The 12,735-nt window shown below is 47.3% G+C and overlaps 3 protein-coding genes across 5 annotated transcripts; 2 read left to right on the top strand and 1 right to left on the bottom strand.

The window, feature by feature from the left end:
• Positions 1-119: 119 nt before the first annotated feature.
• Positions 120-3,672, bottom strand: LOC108890060 (activator of 90 kDa heat shock protein ATPase homolog 1). Of its 2 annotated transcripts, XM_018686835.2 has the most exons (9): positions 3,396-3,664; positions 2,230-2,420; positions 2,072-2,154; positions 1,874-1,991; positions 1,691-1,788; positions 1,463-1,600; positions 931-1,032; positions 791-842; positions 120-670 (listed from the first exon to the last, which is right to left on the bottom strand). In XM_018686835.2, the coding sequence occupies exons 1-9, from the start codon at positions 3,473-3,475 to the stop codon at positions 513-515; spliced, it is 1,020 nt and encodes a 339-aa protein (XP_018542351.1). In that variant the 5' UTR covers positions 3,476-3,664; the 3' UTR covers positions 120-512. The 2 variants fall into 2 exon arrangements, with proteins under 2 accessions (XP_018542351.1, XP_018542352.1); XM_018686836.2 differs by lacking the exon at positions 791-842 and having other exon boundaries at positions 897-1,032; positions 3,396-3,672.
• Positions 3,673-4,010: 338 nt separating this feature from the next.
• vipas39 (VPS33B interacting protein, apical-basolateral polarity regulator, spe-39 homolog) lies at positions 4,011-8,322 on the top strand. The gene is made up of 19 exons (XM_018686829.2): positions 4,011-4,130; positions 4,489-4,581; positions 4,715-4,820; positions 4,902-5,039; positions 5,135-5,170; positions 5,270-5,334; positions 5,422-5,478; positions 5,610-5,702; positions 5,789-5,822; positions 5,917-6,019; positions 6,128-6,155; positions 6,244-6,317; positions 6,420-6,495; positions 6,594-6,728; positions 7,212-7,253; positions 7,338-7,514; positions 7,590-7,679; positions 7,785-7,889; positions 7,974-8,322. The coding sequence occupies exons 2-19, from the start codon at positions 4,489-4,491 to the stop codon at positions 7,992-7,994; spliced, it is 1,473 nt and encodes a 490-aa protein (XP_018542345.1). The 5' UTR covers positions 4,011-4,130; the 3' UTR covers positions 7,995-8,322.
• A 110-nt stretch (positions 8,323-8,432) lies between these two features.
• Positions 8,433-12,492, top strand: LOC108890018 (probable G-protein coupled receptor 132). 2 transcript variants are annotated; one of them, XM_018686758.2, is made up of 2 exons: positions 8,433-8,661; positions 10,115-12,492. In XM_018686758.2, exon 2 carries the CDS (start codon positions 10,187-10,189, stop codon positions 11,231-11,233), a length of 1,047 nt encoding a protein of 348 aa, XP_018542274.1. In that variant the 5' UTR covers positions 8,433-8,661; positions 10,115-10,186; the 3' UTR covers positions 11,234-12,492. The 2 variants fall into 2 exon arrangements, with proteins under 2 accessions (XP_018542274.1, XP_018542273.1); XM_018686757.2 differs by having other exon boundaries at positions 10,151-12,492.
• Positions 12,493-12,735: the final 243 nt, after the last annotated feature.

The following is a 12,735-nucleotide window of genomic DNA, read 5'->3' on the forward strand; positions in this document are numbered from 1 at the left end:
ATGTCCCGAAGCACGGGGGTGGGGGGGTGTCGGGTTTCATGGCAACTCGACCCCGGACAAGTGTCGAATTCAGGTCTGATCGTCAGTTTAAATAGAGTCAGAGGAAACAAAACAAGACGTTTGTCTGTTCACCAGTTGTTTATTCACAGTGAGTCAGAAAACATCAGATTTTAAAAGAACAGTTTACCCTGTTTACAATCTTTGTGCTAAGCTAGACTAACAACACCTGGACCTACCTGTGAAACAGATCTGACAGAGAACAACAGTGTTTGTTAAATGTCGGACTGAGGTTCAGTGTGAGGATCAGAGGCTCCAGTACGCCACCCTGAGGAACTCCTTGTCCCTGAAGCTTTAACGAAACGTTCCTTTAGTGACGTTTATCTCAGTTCATCTCTGTCGACCAGTCACCGTCCTCTCAGGACTGCCTGTCAGACTGGACTCAGGGTCCAGTATCTCATAGACGCTCAGACTGCCTGTCAGACCAGACCCAGGGTCCAGTATCTCAGAGACTCTCAGTACCCAAACGTTTGTTTTATGGCCTGGAAGTAAAACCGGGTCCAGCCCTCTCTGGTGGAGTCCTCCTCCCCCACAGGGACTCCTCGACACTCCATCCTGAGCTCGGTCTCGTCTCCTCGGTCCTCCAGCTCCAGACTGACGGTGGCGTAGTGCTCTGTCAGGGAAACAAAATGAACCTCAGATGTCAGAGTGTCCCTGAACGTAGCAGCAAGAGTAGCTCTGAAAACAAACCCTGTGCTCGAATGCATCACTACATCCTAACAGGAAGACGTACCGCTGGGCCACGTCCTGAACCGCCACCTCATCTCAATCCTCTGGTCTGGTACCTGGTGGGGGCGAAGCCACGGTCTGGTTACCTTGGTGATGTGACACAAACTTACCGCTTTCTGATTGGCTCAGCAGCCGTGACCTCACCAGCTGTATGAACTCTCCGCTGACACTCCCATCCAACATCTGGAACCTGCCTCCACGGCAACCGTCCACCACTGCCGCCGAGCGTGTGAACACCTGTACGAACTGCACACACGAGTACATGAAGTACTACAGTAGTACTGCAGGACTACACTACTACCACTGTGCTACACTACTACAGTACAGCACTACCACAGAACTGCAAAACTACTACCACAGCCAAGTGCATAATCTCCTGAACAAAGTACCCAAAGTACCTCTAACTGTACTTCTACAGGACTACAGGACTATTATCTGGTCCATCGTGGCTTAGATTTAGCCTGGTTTGGTCTTGCTTGTCCTGGTTTATCCTAGTTTTAGTTATGGTTTTAATCCTGGTCAGTCCTTGTTTGATGTGGTTTTAGTTCATCCTGGTCAGTCCTGGTTTGATATGGTTTTAGTTAGTCCTGGTCTGTCCTGGCCTAATGTGGTTTTAGTTCGTCCTGGTCCTGTCAGTCCTGGTTTGATGTGGTTTTAGTTAGTCCTGGTTTTGTACCTCCTGGTTGACGAAGGTCCGGTAGAGCTCATCGGCTGATGTCTGGAAGGTTTCCGTCAGGTTGAAGCTGCAGGTTGGGATACGAACACCTGTTGGACAGGGGGCGGGGCTGGAGGAACACCTGGGAGTGGAGCTGATCTGTGGGAGGTCAAAGGTCACGTTCAGTCAGCATTAACAGGAGTTGACAGAGTCCACCTGATGGATGGTTTTAGCTGAACTGAACTCCACCTGGGTTTTACTGGTCTTGATCTGGTTCTTCTTGCTGGGCTCAGGTGCAGGCGGTTTTGGTCCATTGGCGGTAGGAAGGATCATCCCCTGACTGAACTCTGTGAGGTCAGAGTTCAGGGGTTACTACATCATTGTCATACTCATCTGTGATTGGTTAGTCCTGATGTGTCGTAGGTAACAGACCTGATTTGAGCTGGTGAATGTACTCGCCCAGAATCCTCCGGACCTCGGGAACCCCAGTCCTCCTCATGAGGTCGAGGAGTGGCGTGTCAGGCTGGTCTTTACACAGAGACACCGAGATCTGCATGGGAGCACGGTTATCAATACAATCGTCAATACGTAAAATCGATCAATCAATACATGAAGACAACGTTGACTCACGTCAAGGTCGCCCAGGTCGTTTTCGTCCGACAGGTTTGACACCTCGATGGTGCCTCGGTACTTCAATCCGCCGCCAGACATACCTGCAGACAGGGAACAGTCAACACCACAGAAGAAGAGTAACACCACAATGTGACATCATTGGTGACATCACTGACCCAGCCAGCTGGCTCTCAGCTGCCACTCGTAGAAGAAGATGAGTTTTCCTTTGCGGTTGTTGATCGAAGCTTCTCCATCCAGTTTGATGACGTCTGTCAGCTGACACGCCCCCTCCGGTCCCTCCACCCGCAGCCCCAGCAGCAGCTGACGGAGACGCTCCGACGACCAGGCCGACACGTCGCGTTCCGTCCTGACATGACACAGACGACACGTCCAACGGGGAAAAGTAACAGAGTACATGTACTCCAGTACACTGCAGAGTAACCGAGTATTCCTGCTGGAGTTTTACTGAAGTTACATGAAGACACCTGTGTGAAAGTTTCAGACTGACAGAGTCCTTTACACGTTACATCTCAGCATTCACCTGAGCGTCCACAGGTGCATCAAGCAGCAGAGAGTAACAAACCAACCAACACCTGGTCTCAGGTCAGTTATTCACTGAGCATTTAACCTGCTGATTATTTTCTAATCAGAGTAACCGATCGATCCCTCGCTCTTCATGCTACATCACATGACCTCCTCTGTCACATGACCTCTACTCCGTCATTATCACCACCACTGCTGCACAGACCACCTGGCTTTTACAGGACAGCTCTAACCCCGCCCCCTCTCTGACATCACCACCTGTCATTTAACAGGCCTTTAAAAATATATGTACATGTGCTGAACCAGCTCTGTGTGTGTGTGTGTGTGTGTGTGTGTGTGTGTGTGTGTTGAGGGGTCATGTAACACACACACTGCAGTCCTAAAATAGTCGTCCAGCACCCCACCCCACCCCCACACACACACTCTTCGGATTATTCTCGACTCTTCTTCTGTCTCTGATGAATCAGGAAGAATCAGACAGACAGCTCTGTTTGATTCAGGTGTTTCAGGTGTGTCAGACACCTGCTCGTCCTGTGACAAACATTTTCCTGTGAAAGCAACATTTTATAAAGAAGATCTGAGGCTGTGAATTTCCAAATAAAGCGTTTAAATCACAGAGAAGTGGAAACAGCAACACAGTCTCGTTTCTACGGGACTGATCTGGGACCAGGTTTAACAGAGTCTAAAAGTCTCTGGATTCACCACAGGTCAGAACAATACAGCTAATCCTCATACTAATACTACTAATACTAATACTACTGCTATACTGATAACAGTACAACAGAGATAAACCACAGACCAGTGCCAGTTGTTGACGTTGGTGGCGTCAGCTCGCTCCTCAACAATCCATCGAGGATCTCCTTCACCCCATTTGGCCATAACTGATAAATAATCACTGATCACTGATCAATAGTGACTGACAGGCTGTAATAATCTACACCTCAGAGTAAACAGTACACAGAGTGGATCCTGTAGTACTGCAGTGTCCTGACAGACTGAAGTTGAGTCTGATCAGCTGTTCGACAGCATCTGAAACATAAACCACCAGACAGGAACTACTTCCTCTGATGACTTTCAAAATAAAACTCCACACATGGAGCAGTTTGATGATAACTCCTCTGCTTTTCCTGATATCAATAAAGTCTGATCAGATCTGATCAGGTCTGACGATTAGTCATAGGTCCAGGAATTCAGTCCATTCTCTGATCAATATATTAAATGTTTAATCATTAATTCATATTTTATTGATCTATTGATTTATTAGGGTTAGGGTTGATTGAAGTTCAGCAGGTGGAGGTAGAAGTACTTTTACCGGGTGTCAGAGGAAAATACTGCAGTACAAGTAAAGTACAATAACATGGAGCTGCTCTCATCCTCCGAGTACAAGTACCTCAAAACAGAACTCACGTCAGATCAGCTGTTTTCAGTCCACAGCGTCATTTCACTACAACTCCCAGCAGCCATCGCGCAGCCGGAAGTCGTGAAACTTCTGTCAAAAGAAGAAGAGGAGGAGGAGGAGCCACTGCAGCTGAAGGTAAACACAGCTGATCAATTCTGATTGATTATCAGTTTAACACGCGGAGGTTTTTGATCGGCGTCACTTCAGTTTAAATGTTAAATATCCGCGTGCTGACGTCACTATTCCCGCCGTTTGTCAGACTGAAACAAACCGTGAAATCCGCACGTTTCTGTTAGCCGCTAGCATGCTAACTAGCCTCCTGCTGCTGTCGAGAATACAGAAAATATATAATGAAACACACATACCTGGACGTCAGACAGATTGTTATTAACGTGACATTAGTTTTAATAATCTGTGTTAGCAGTAGAAGCTAACATGAACCAACTGCTGTTTGTCTGAGCTGTCAGTTTAAATAAAGTTTGTGTGTGTGCAGATGATGAAGAGTAAACCTGATGAGGAAGACTACTGGAACAGCTCCAAGTTTAAAGCGTTCACCTTTGATGATGAAGACGATGAGTTCAGCAGGGTAAGATCTGGTCCTGCACACATGTCAGGTGATCCTCAGAGATCAGGTGGGGGTGGGGTGTCTGTTTTGAGTTTTGAATATGAGCAGGTGCATCAGTAACACCTGTGTGACGTTCAGGTGTTGATGTTTTCAGTTGAAGGAGTCGAAACAGGCGGTGAACAGCATCCGTCGACTGGTGGAGGAAGATGATGATGAAGACGACGTAGAGAAGGTCAGCTGGAGCGGAGAACCTGTCGGGAGTAAGTTGTCATGGTGAACACCTGGACAGAATGCTGGGCTGTGATTGGCTGCAGGCAATCATCACTCTCCTGTGTCCCCAGGTATCTCCTGGTCGGTCAGAGAGACAGCGGCATCCAATCAGAGGACGGACAGAGAGCCCGCCTTCCCCAAGATCAACGCCGACACTCCAACCGTCAGCAGGAGTCACTCAGGTTACTCCCTGAGTTCCCTGTTCAAAGGTGAGACAGGTGATCAAGTCACATGACCAAAACATTAATGATGTCACTGATAATCAGTGAGTTCATGTGTTCACACACTTCATCTGTTTCTGCAGGAAAAACTAAAACAGGAAGCTTCCAGTTCTCCGACTGTGAGTCTGAGTGAATGAATGAATGAATGAATGAATTAATAAATGAATGAGAGTGAAGGAATGAATGAATGACTGACTGATTCTGTGTTTGTTTTTCAGCTCTCAGTGACTCGTCTGTCAGACTCTACGCTCCTGAGCTCCGAAAACCCAAATCTGAATACAAGGTAACTACTGGTAATCTGATTACAGTCTGACTGTATGTTTTCTGTTTCTGCTGTAAAATTGATGATGTCATCATCATGTGACGTCAGGACTATGTCAGTGATTGGTCGCCTGAGGAGACGGTTCACAGGATGCAGCAAGGAAAGGTAAGAACACCTGCAGAGGGTCAGTACACTGTAGTATTACTGTGCAGTACTGTGTATTATTACTGTGTATTTGTACTCTGTAGTATTATTGTGTAGCATTACTGTGTATTTGTACTGCGTCTGTACCTCAGGCTGTGTCTCTGGAGAAGTTCCGGTCTCTGCAGGACAAACTGTTGCTCCTGGATTTCTCCATCAGCGCTCACGATGGAAACGTCATCACTGCTGTAACTTTATTTACAATCACATTCACAGCAATTCAAATCTGTAAACTTTATCATCAACTTGATTTAAATGGCTGCTTGTTTTACAGGTGTTGATTTATTTGAAGAGGACGCTCAGTAAAGGTGAGTCTGCTGCTCTCAGATCTGCTGGTCCTGATCCTGGTCAGTCCTGATCCTGGTTCTGTCTGTGGAGGTCTGACTCTGTTCGTATGTTCAGAGGTTTTGTTTCGGGAGCTGGAGTCCAGACAGACGGCTCTGAGACACTTCATCCACTACCTGACTGAAACTAGAGACCAGAGGCTGCTGCTGGAGCTGCTCAGGTGATCACCTGTCACACCTGTTCACACCTGTTCACACCTGTTCACACCTGTTCACGCCTGGCCCTGGTCTAATTCTTGTGTTGACTGTTTTCCTCTGTTGGTCCTCAGAGCTCTGGGCAGGACGGAGGACATTGCGGTACGTAGCTCACACTGCTAATACACCTGCAGCATGTCATCACTGAAGGGACTCTGATGTCATTTCCTTTCTGTTTCTATGGCGACAGCTGCTGCAGTATAAAGAACACCTGAGCATCGCAGATGAAAACAAGAGACGGGACTTCCTGAAGAGCTGCCTCAGGTGAGTGACACCTGCAAAGCACAGGAGATAACATCATCATCATCATCATCAGTGATTTATGGCTGTTGTTGCTTACTGTTGTTGTTTACTGTTTGTCTTCAGTCTTCCATTTTCTCCAGAGGACTCGGCTCATGTTCAGGACCACTACACCCTGCTGGAGAGACAGATCATCATCGAGGTCAGAAACCGGTTTAAACCAGTTAAATCAGTTTAAACTGGTGGTTACCTCAGTTCAAACCCAGTTTAACTCCAGTTTCTCCACCGGTTTGTTGCTAGGCGACAGACCGTCAGGCTGAGCGTGGAGGGAAGGTGGAAATTTTCCAGAAGTTTCCCAGAAGAGCTTCGATCCTCAACATGCCGCTGATCACAACCCTGTACTACTGCTGCTTCTACCACTACACCGAGTCCGAGGTCAGTACCACTACAAATACACACTGTGTGCACACACTCTGTGTATACATTATGTATATATGTATATATACATTATATACACACCAAGATTCAAGTTGCTGCAGGTTGTCGACTTTACAGCGAACTCATCATCATGTTGAAGAAGCAGTTTGAGATGATCTGAGCTCTGTGACATGTGACCATCTGAGTCACAGCAGAAATCATCAGACCAGGTGACATTTTCCAGTCTTCTGTCGTCCAGTGTTGGTGAGTCTATGTGAACTGGTCTCAGCTGACAGGACTGACAGGACTGACAGGTGTGTTCTCTGCTGCTATACCTGCTTCAAGGTTCAGAGATGATCTTCTGCAGACCCTGGTTGAAACAAGTAGTTATCTGAGTAACTGCTAATTTCTTATCAGCTCAATCTGACCTCTGACCTCTGGTATTCACCCACTGATTGGCTGATGTTGTTGCTGTTGTTGTTGTTGCTGTTGTGTTTACAGGGAACCTACAGCAGTCCTTTGAATGTTCGTCAGACCTTCAGGGTGAGATCTCCTGTCAGTACATTGATCACAGCCTCAGTCTCTGACCTGGGCAGTTGACCTCTGACCTCTGACCTGTGACCTCAGATTTCAGAGAAGCAGTTCTTTGTGACGGCGTTGGCAGCGAGGGCGAAGCTGAAGGCGTGGGTGGATGTTGACGCTCTGTTCACCAGCAGGAACTGGCTTGGCTTCACCAGGAAGAAGTCACCCCTCGGCTTCCATCGAGTCGTCGACATCCTGCAGAAAAACTCCGCCCCCACGCAGGTGAGGTGGGCGAGCCGGATTGGGAGGTGGCAGCTAATAGGGCATGGACTAACAGGTGTGTGGTGTGATTGACAGGTGCTGCAGGAGTATGTGGGGCTGGTGGACGACGCCGAGCTCAGGATCAGTCTGGCTCAGAAACATAAATGTCACGACATCATCATCAATGTGAGACATGTTTACCTTTATCTGCTCTCTGATTGGCTGATTGGTTTAGAGGGTGGAGCTTATGTTAACCCTGTGATGTCATGATGACTGTGTGTCTCCAATCAGACGTACCGGGACCTGAAGGACCGGCAGCAGTTGCTAGGGTACCGAGGGAAGGTGGAGCGAGGATCAGTGGAGGAGAGAAAGATCAACGAGCTGCTCGACAACCCGGTGGGGGGGCGTGGGGGTCATCTTCATCATCGTTGTCACCATCATCATCGTCATGTGACCTGACTGTTTCTTGTTCTCTTTCAGCAAATCCGGTGGAAGAACTGAAACGATCCTAAAAAAAAAAAAAAAAGCTTCGCTGAAAGACTTTTATTTTGAAACAACAGTGACAGTTTCCTGTGTGGAGAAGCGTGAAGGTCGTCTGTCACTGTGACAACAGGAACGTCCAATCAACTCGCATCTGCTTCAGTCTCATTGGTCGAAAAGAAGAGGCCTGGTTTGACTCCTTCCCCCACAGAACACGGGGTGGGTGGAGCTTATGTTTCTCCTGACTCATCAATGATAACTCTCAATGACTCATCGATGAGTCATCACTTCAACATTCCAAGAGGACGTTTGTTTAAATGTGATGAATAAAAATATTTAAAAATGTGAACTGATCTGATTTTACTGAAGTTTTTAATGAAGGGGAGTGTGTGTGTGTGTGTGTGTGTGTGTGTGTGTTTTGGGGGGGCGGGGGGGTGTAAGAGGCGTCTCTCTGCAGTAACGGCTGATCGACACAAGATGGCGGACGTTCCTTCGTCTGTAAACTGCTTCTGTTTTACCGCGGGAAGCCGCTGAATAAATGATGATGACGTGATGAATTAAAGATGGAGGATGAATAAATGATGCTCTCAGACATGTTTTTGTGTTGTCACGTGACGAATCCGCAGAGCAGCTCGCGGCGGACAACCAGACAGCGCGAGGACACAGGCTGATGATGTGCGAGACCGGGGTGAGTTTTTACCTTTAAATCAGACCCGACCGTTACATTACTGTGGTAGTAGTTTAATATTACTGTAGTATTACTGTAGTACTACTGTATTAGAGGGTAAATATTACAGGTTCAGTCTTTAGCTCTTTAACGTTTTTATGTTAATAAAATTTAAATTAATTCAAAAATAAAAACCAAATCAATGAATAATATTCTTTCATGTCAACACTGTTCTGATAAACTGATGTAAAACTACTTCACATACTGTAGTACTAATACATCCTATAGTACTAATACATACTGTGGTACTACAGTCGATCATCTGAGCAGCAAATTCAGGGAATCATTGATTGGTTGACTTCATGTGTGAACTGATCAGTGATCAATAAAATTAAACTTCATCTGTTCATTCTTTGATTTTCTCTTTAAAGCCGTCACAGTCAGCGAGGTCAATAATCAATAATTAAAGCTCTGCCTGCCCACCTCTGACAGCCAGAGGATGTGATTGGACGGTGCTGTCTCTCACCATTTGATTGACAAGTGATACTTTTATTTGGAAAAAGCATTAACTCTTAAACGGTTTGAAAATCCAGAAGGAAAAGTACTGATACCATAGAGTATAAATACTCTGTTTCAAGTTAAAGTATTGATTAGCATTTAAATTACTTATTATTAAACTGTTGATGTGTTGATGTGATCAATGATTGATGATTGATCTGATTCTGACTCATCTGCTCCTGAAAACAGATACGTGGTTTATTAAAGGTCAAATAAACAGCTTTGAGTTTCTACTGTAGTTTATTGAAAACCTTGTATCTCCAGAACTCTGACTCTCAGTTTAATAATGAATCATTCAGTTTGTTTGAAACCACAGAAGAAACTCTGACTAAACCTGGAGAGACATGGTTTCCAGTCAGTTCATTATGTGTAACTGTGAGAACCCACTGACAAAAGAGCCGTTATTGTGGCGGGGTTTTCCTGTCAGACAGGAAGCAGTGACGATGCTGTGAAATGAGTTTTCAGCAGCTTCAGTTTTTCTCTGATAAAAATCAACACTCACTCTCTGAACTCATCACATCTGATTCTGATTCTTTCACAGGAAGTTTAACAACCTCATCCATTGATTGGTCGTCTGATAATCAATAAAAATCTGGTCACATATTTTAATATTTGTTAAACTCACCTGATGGTCCACTTAGCGGCAGTTCCAGACCTTCATCAGCAGCTGGAACTTCACATCGTTAAAACAATTTTTCCTTTAGAATGTGAGAAACGTAGAGTCAGTAAATTAGAAACAGGAAGTAAATGTAGAGAAAAGAGAGACGAGAACATTTACAAAACCTCTGACACGAGAAGATGCTGATGAAGACACAGGACATCTGTCTCTTCGTTAACGTCTCGGCAGAGACCAGTCGAACAGTCTATTGTCAGGGTTAGGGTTAGGCCTGTGACCCTTGTTTCTGTCCCCCTGCAGACTCAAACCTGATTGGTCGTCTCTGTCTCCCTGCAGACACTCTGACCTTGAACCTGATTGGTTGCTGACATCATGCATGAGCTGTCGTCTTCGACACCGGTGACTCTGATGACCAACGGGAGTTCAGTGGCGTGCATGCCACCGTATGACGACGGCCGCCTGCCGCTGGTGCTGCTGTACAGCACAGTGCTGGTTGTTGGGGTGCCGGCTAACCTGCTGACCGTCTACCTCACCTGGCTGCAGGTGCGCAGGAAGAACGTGCTGGGCATTTACCTGTGGAGCCTGTCTGTGTGCGACCTCACCTACCTGTTCACGCTGCCTCTGTGGGCGCACTACGTCAGCCGCGGTCACCTGTGGCCGTGGAGCTCGGCCATCTGTAAGCTAACAGGCTACATCTTCTTCAACAACATGTACATCAGCATCTTCCTGCTCTGCTGCATCTCCTGCGACCGCTACGTGGCCGTGGTCTACAGCGTGGAATCCCGGGGTCTGCGGCGGCAGCGCCATGCTGTCCTCATCGCCCTCGCCATCGTCCTGGTGGTCGCCCTCGGTCACATCCCTGTCTTTACCATGAGGGAGGGCGCCGAGGGCGACCAGCGCTGCTTCGAGCCCAGTCAGAGCAGCCTCACGGTGACGAGCTTCAACTACGCCCGCTTCGTGGTCGGCTTCCTGATCCCGCTGCTGCTGCTGGCAGCAACAAACCGCGGCATCCGGGCCAACGTGCAGCGTAGCACGGGGCTGCCGCGGGAGCAGAAGGACCGTGTCCGCAGGCTGGCGGTGGCTGTGGTGGTCCTGTTCCTGGTCTGCTTCGCCCCGTACCACCTGATCCTGCTGGTCAGGGCCTTCATGTTCCACTTCCCCCAGGACGGCGCCTGTCTGTTTGAGAAGAACATGTACACACCCTACACCATCTCCCTCGGCCTGTCCACTGTCAACAGCGCTGTCAACCCCATCCTCTACGTCCTGTCCAGCAACAACATCCGCAAAGAGCTGAGCCGAGGCCTCGCGCTGAGCTGCAGCCGAGCGCAGCTGAGGACCCAGTCCGACAGCAGCCAGAACAAGATTCAGCCCACCAAGAACTCAGAGCTGAATGCAGCAGCCAACTCTGAGAGGCACTGAGGAGAGAAACCACCAGGGACCTGACAGACCCTGCCAGAGTCTCCAGTCCCACAGACTCTGATGGACTTTAATGGACTCTTTGGGACTCTGTTGGACTCTGATTTTGGTCTTACAGTCGGAACGGTTGCAGATTTAAAGATGAACAGTTTGTCCTGAAGGTGGCGCTAGAAGAAACATGGAGTCACTAAGATCTACAGGCTCCATCCACTAGAGACCAGGACCTGTAAAAACCTGGATACCAGGACTATAAAAACCTGGAGACTAGGACCTGTAAATACCTGGAGACCAGGACCAGGACCTGTAAAAACCTGGAGACCAGGACCAGGACCGTAAAAGCCTGGAGACCAGGACCAGGACCGTAAAAACCTGGAGACCAGGACCAGGACCTGTAAAAACCTGGAGACTAGGACCTGTAAATACCTTGAGACCAGGACCAGGTTCCTGTAAAAACCTGGAGACTAGGACCTGTAAAAATGGAGACCAGGACCAGGACCTGTAAAAACCTGGAGACCAGAACCAGGACCACATAAACCGGGAGACTAGGACCAGGACCTGTAAAAAACTGGATACCAGGACCAGGACCGTAAAAACCCGGAGACTAGGACCTGTAAAAACCTGGAGACCAGGACTAGGACCGTAAAAACCTGGAGAGTAGGACCTGTAAATACCTGGAGACTAGGACCAGGACCAGGACTGTAAAAACCTGGAGACTAGGACCAGGACTGTAAAAACCTGGAGACCAGGACCAGGACTGTAAAAACCTGTAAATCTTTTTCTCTGTTGTTTTGTTGTTGATGAAAACTGTTTCCACTGTTTTTATTAAAAAGATTCTCGGTGTCGTTCATCCACAGCTGCTCTGGGACACGTCCAGATCACCGTGGTAACCGATGCTGCAGGTTAAGCTCAGAGGGAAACAGGGACAGTAGAGTTCACAGTAAAGAGCAGTAGATTCCAGTGTCAGTATAATCAGGTCGTTGTCATCAGAAACAGCAGTAAAGTTCAGGTGTCTCTCTGTTTCCTGTCGTGGTGGAGAGGACTTCCTGTCTGCATGGATTTCTCTGCTGAGCTGCTTCCTGTCACTTCGCTATCATGTTGCTGCCAAATCAACGAACCTGTGGTTTCCATGGTAACATCAGGTGGTTCAACCAGAGGTGACAGAACATCTGAAACTCATTTCATTCAAAAGAAAAGTCTGTGGTTCAGGTTGGAGTTTAATCTGAGATGTTTGTTGTTCCACAGATTAAACATGTTCAGATCAATGAACTGATTATTGATTATTATTGATCAGGTGATTAAACTCAGAGAACATGTTAAACTTTAAACGAGCTGAAGAGGAACTGAGTGTGCGAGTATGTGTGTGCGTGTGTGGTTTTAACACTGCTGTCAGTGTGTAACAGGAAGTCGTGTTGGAGCTGAGTCCAAGTTTCCTGGAAGAAAAAACAAACGTTCAAACATCAGTGACGTTGATTTTCTGTCTGAGCTGAGCAGAACCTGAGGTCACA

The sequence above is a fragment of the Lates calcarifer genome, linkage group LG7_1, assembly GCF_001640805.2.
Source record: "Lates calcarifer isolate ASB-BC8 linkage group LG7_1, TLL_Latcal_v3, whole genome shotgun sequence".
Lineage (NCBI taxonomy): Eukaryota > Metazoa > Chordata > Actinopteri > Centropomidae > Lates > Lates calcarifer.

Excerpts from the sequence above, each read along its gene's own strand:
- LOC108890060 (XM_018686835.2), bottom strand. The coding sequence starts at position 3,475 with ATGGCCAAATGGGGTGAAGGAGATCCTCGATGGATTGTTGAGGAGCGA. Across the intron at positions 1,601-1,690 it reads TCAAGACCAGTAAAACCCAG|ATCAGCTCCACTCCCAGGTG; the intron begins GTGGAGTTCAGT and ends GACCTCCCACAG. Across the intron at positions 1,033-1,462 it reads GGACCTTCGTCAACCAGGAG|TTCGTACAGGTGTTCACACG; the intron begins GTACAAAACCAG and ends TCGTGTGTGCAG.
- LOC108890018 (XM_018686758.2), top strand. The coding sequence starts at position 10,187 with ATGCATGAGCTGTCGTCTTCGACACCGGTGACTCTGATGACCAACGGG.
- vipas39 (XM_018686829.2), top strand. The coding sequence starts at position 4,489 with ATGATGAAGAGTAAACCTGATGAGGAAGACTACTGGAACAGCTCCAAG. Across the intron at positions 4,821-4,901 it reads GAGCGGAGAACCTGTCGGGA|GTATCTCCTGGTCGGTCAGA; the intron begins GTAAGTTGTCAT and ends CTGTGTCCCCAG. Across the intron at positions 7,680-7,784 it reads GTCACGACATCATCATCAAT|ACGTACCGGGACCTGAAGGA; the intron begins GTGAGACATGTT and ends GTCTCCAATCAG.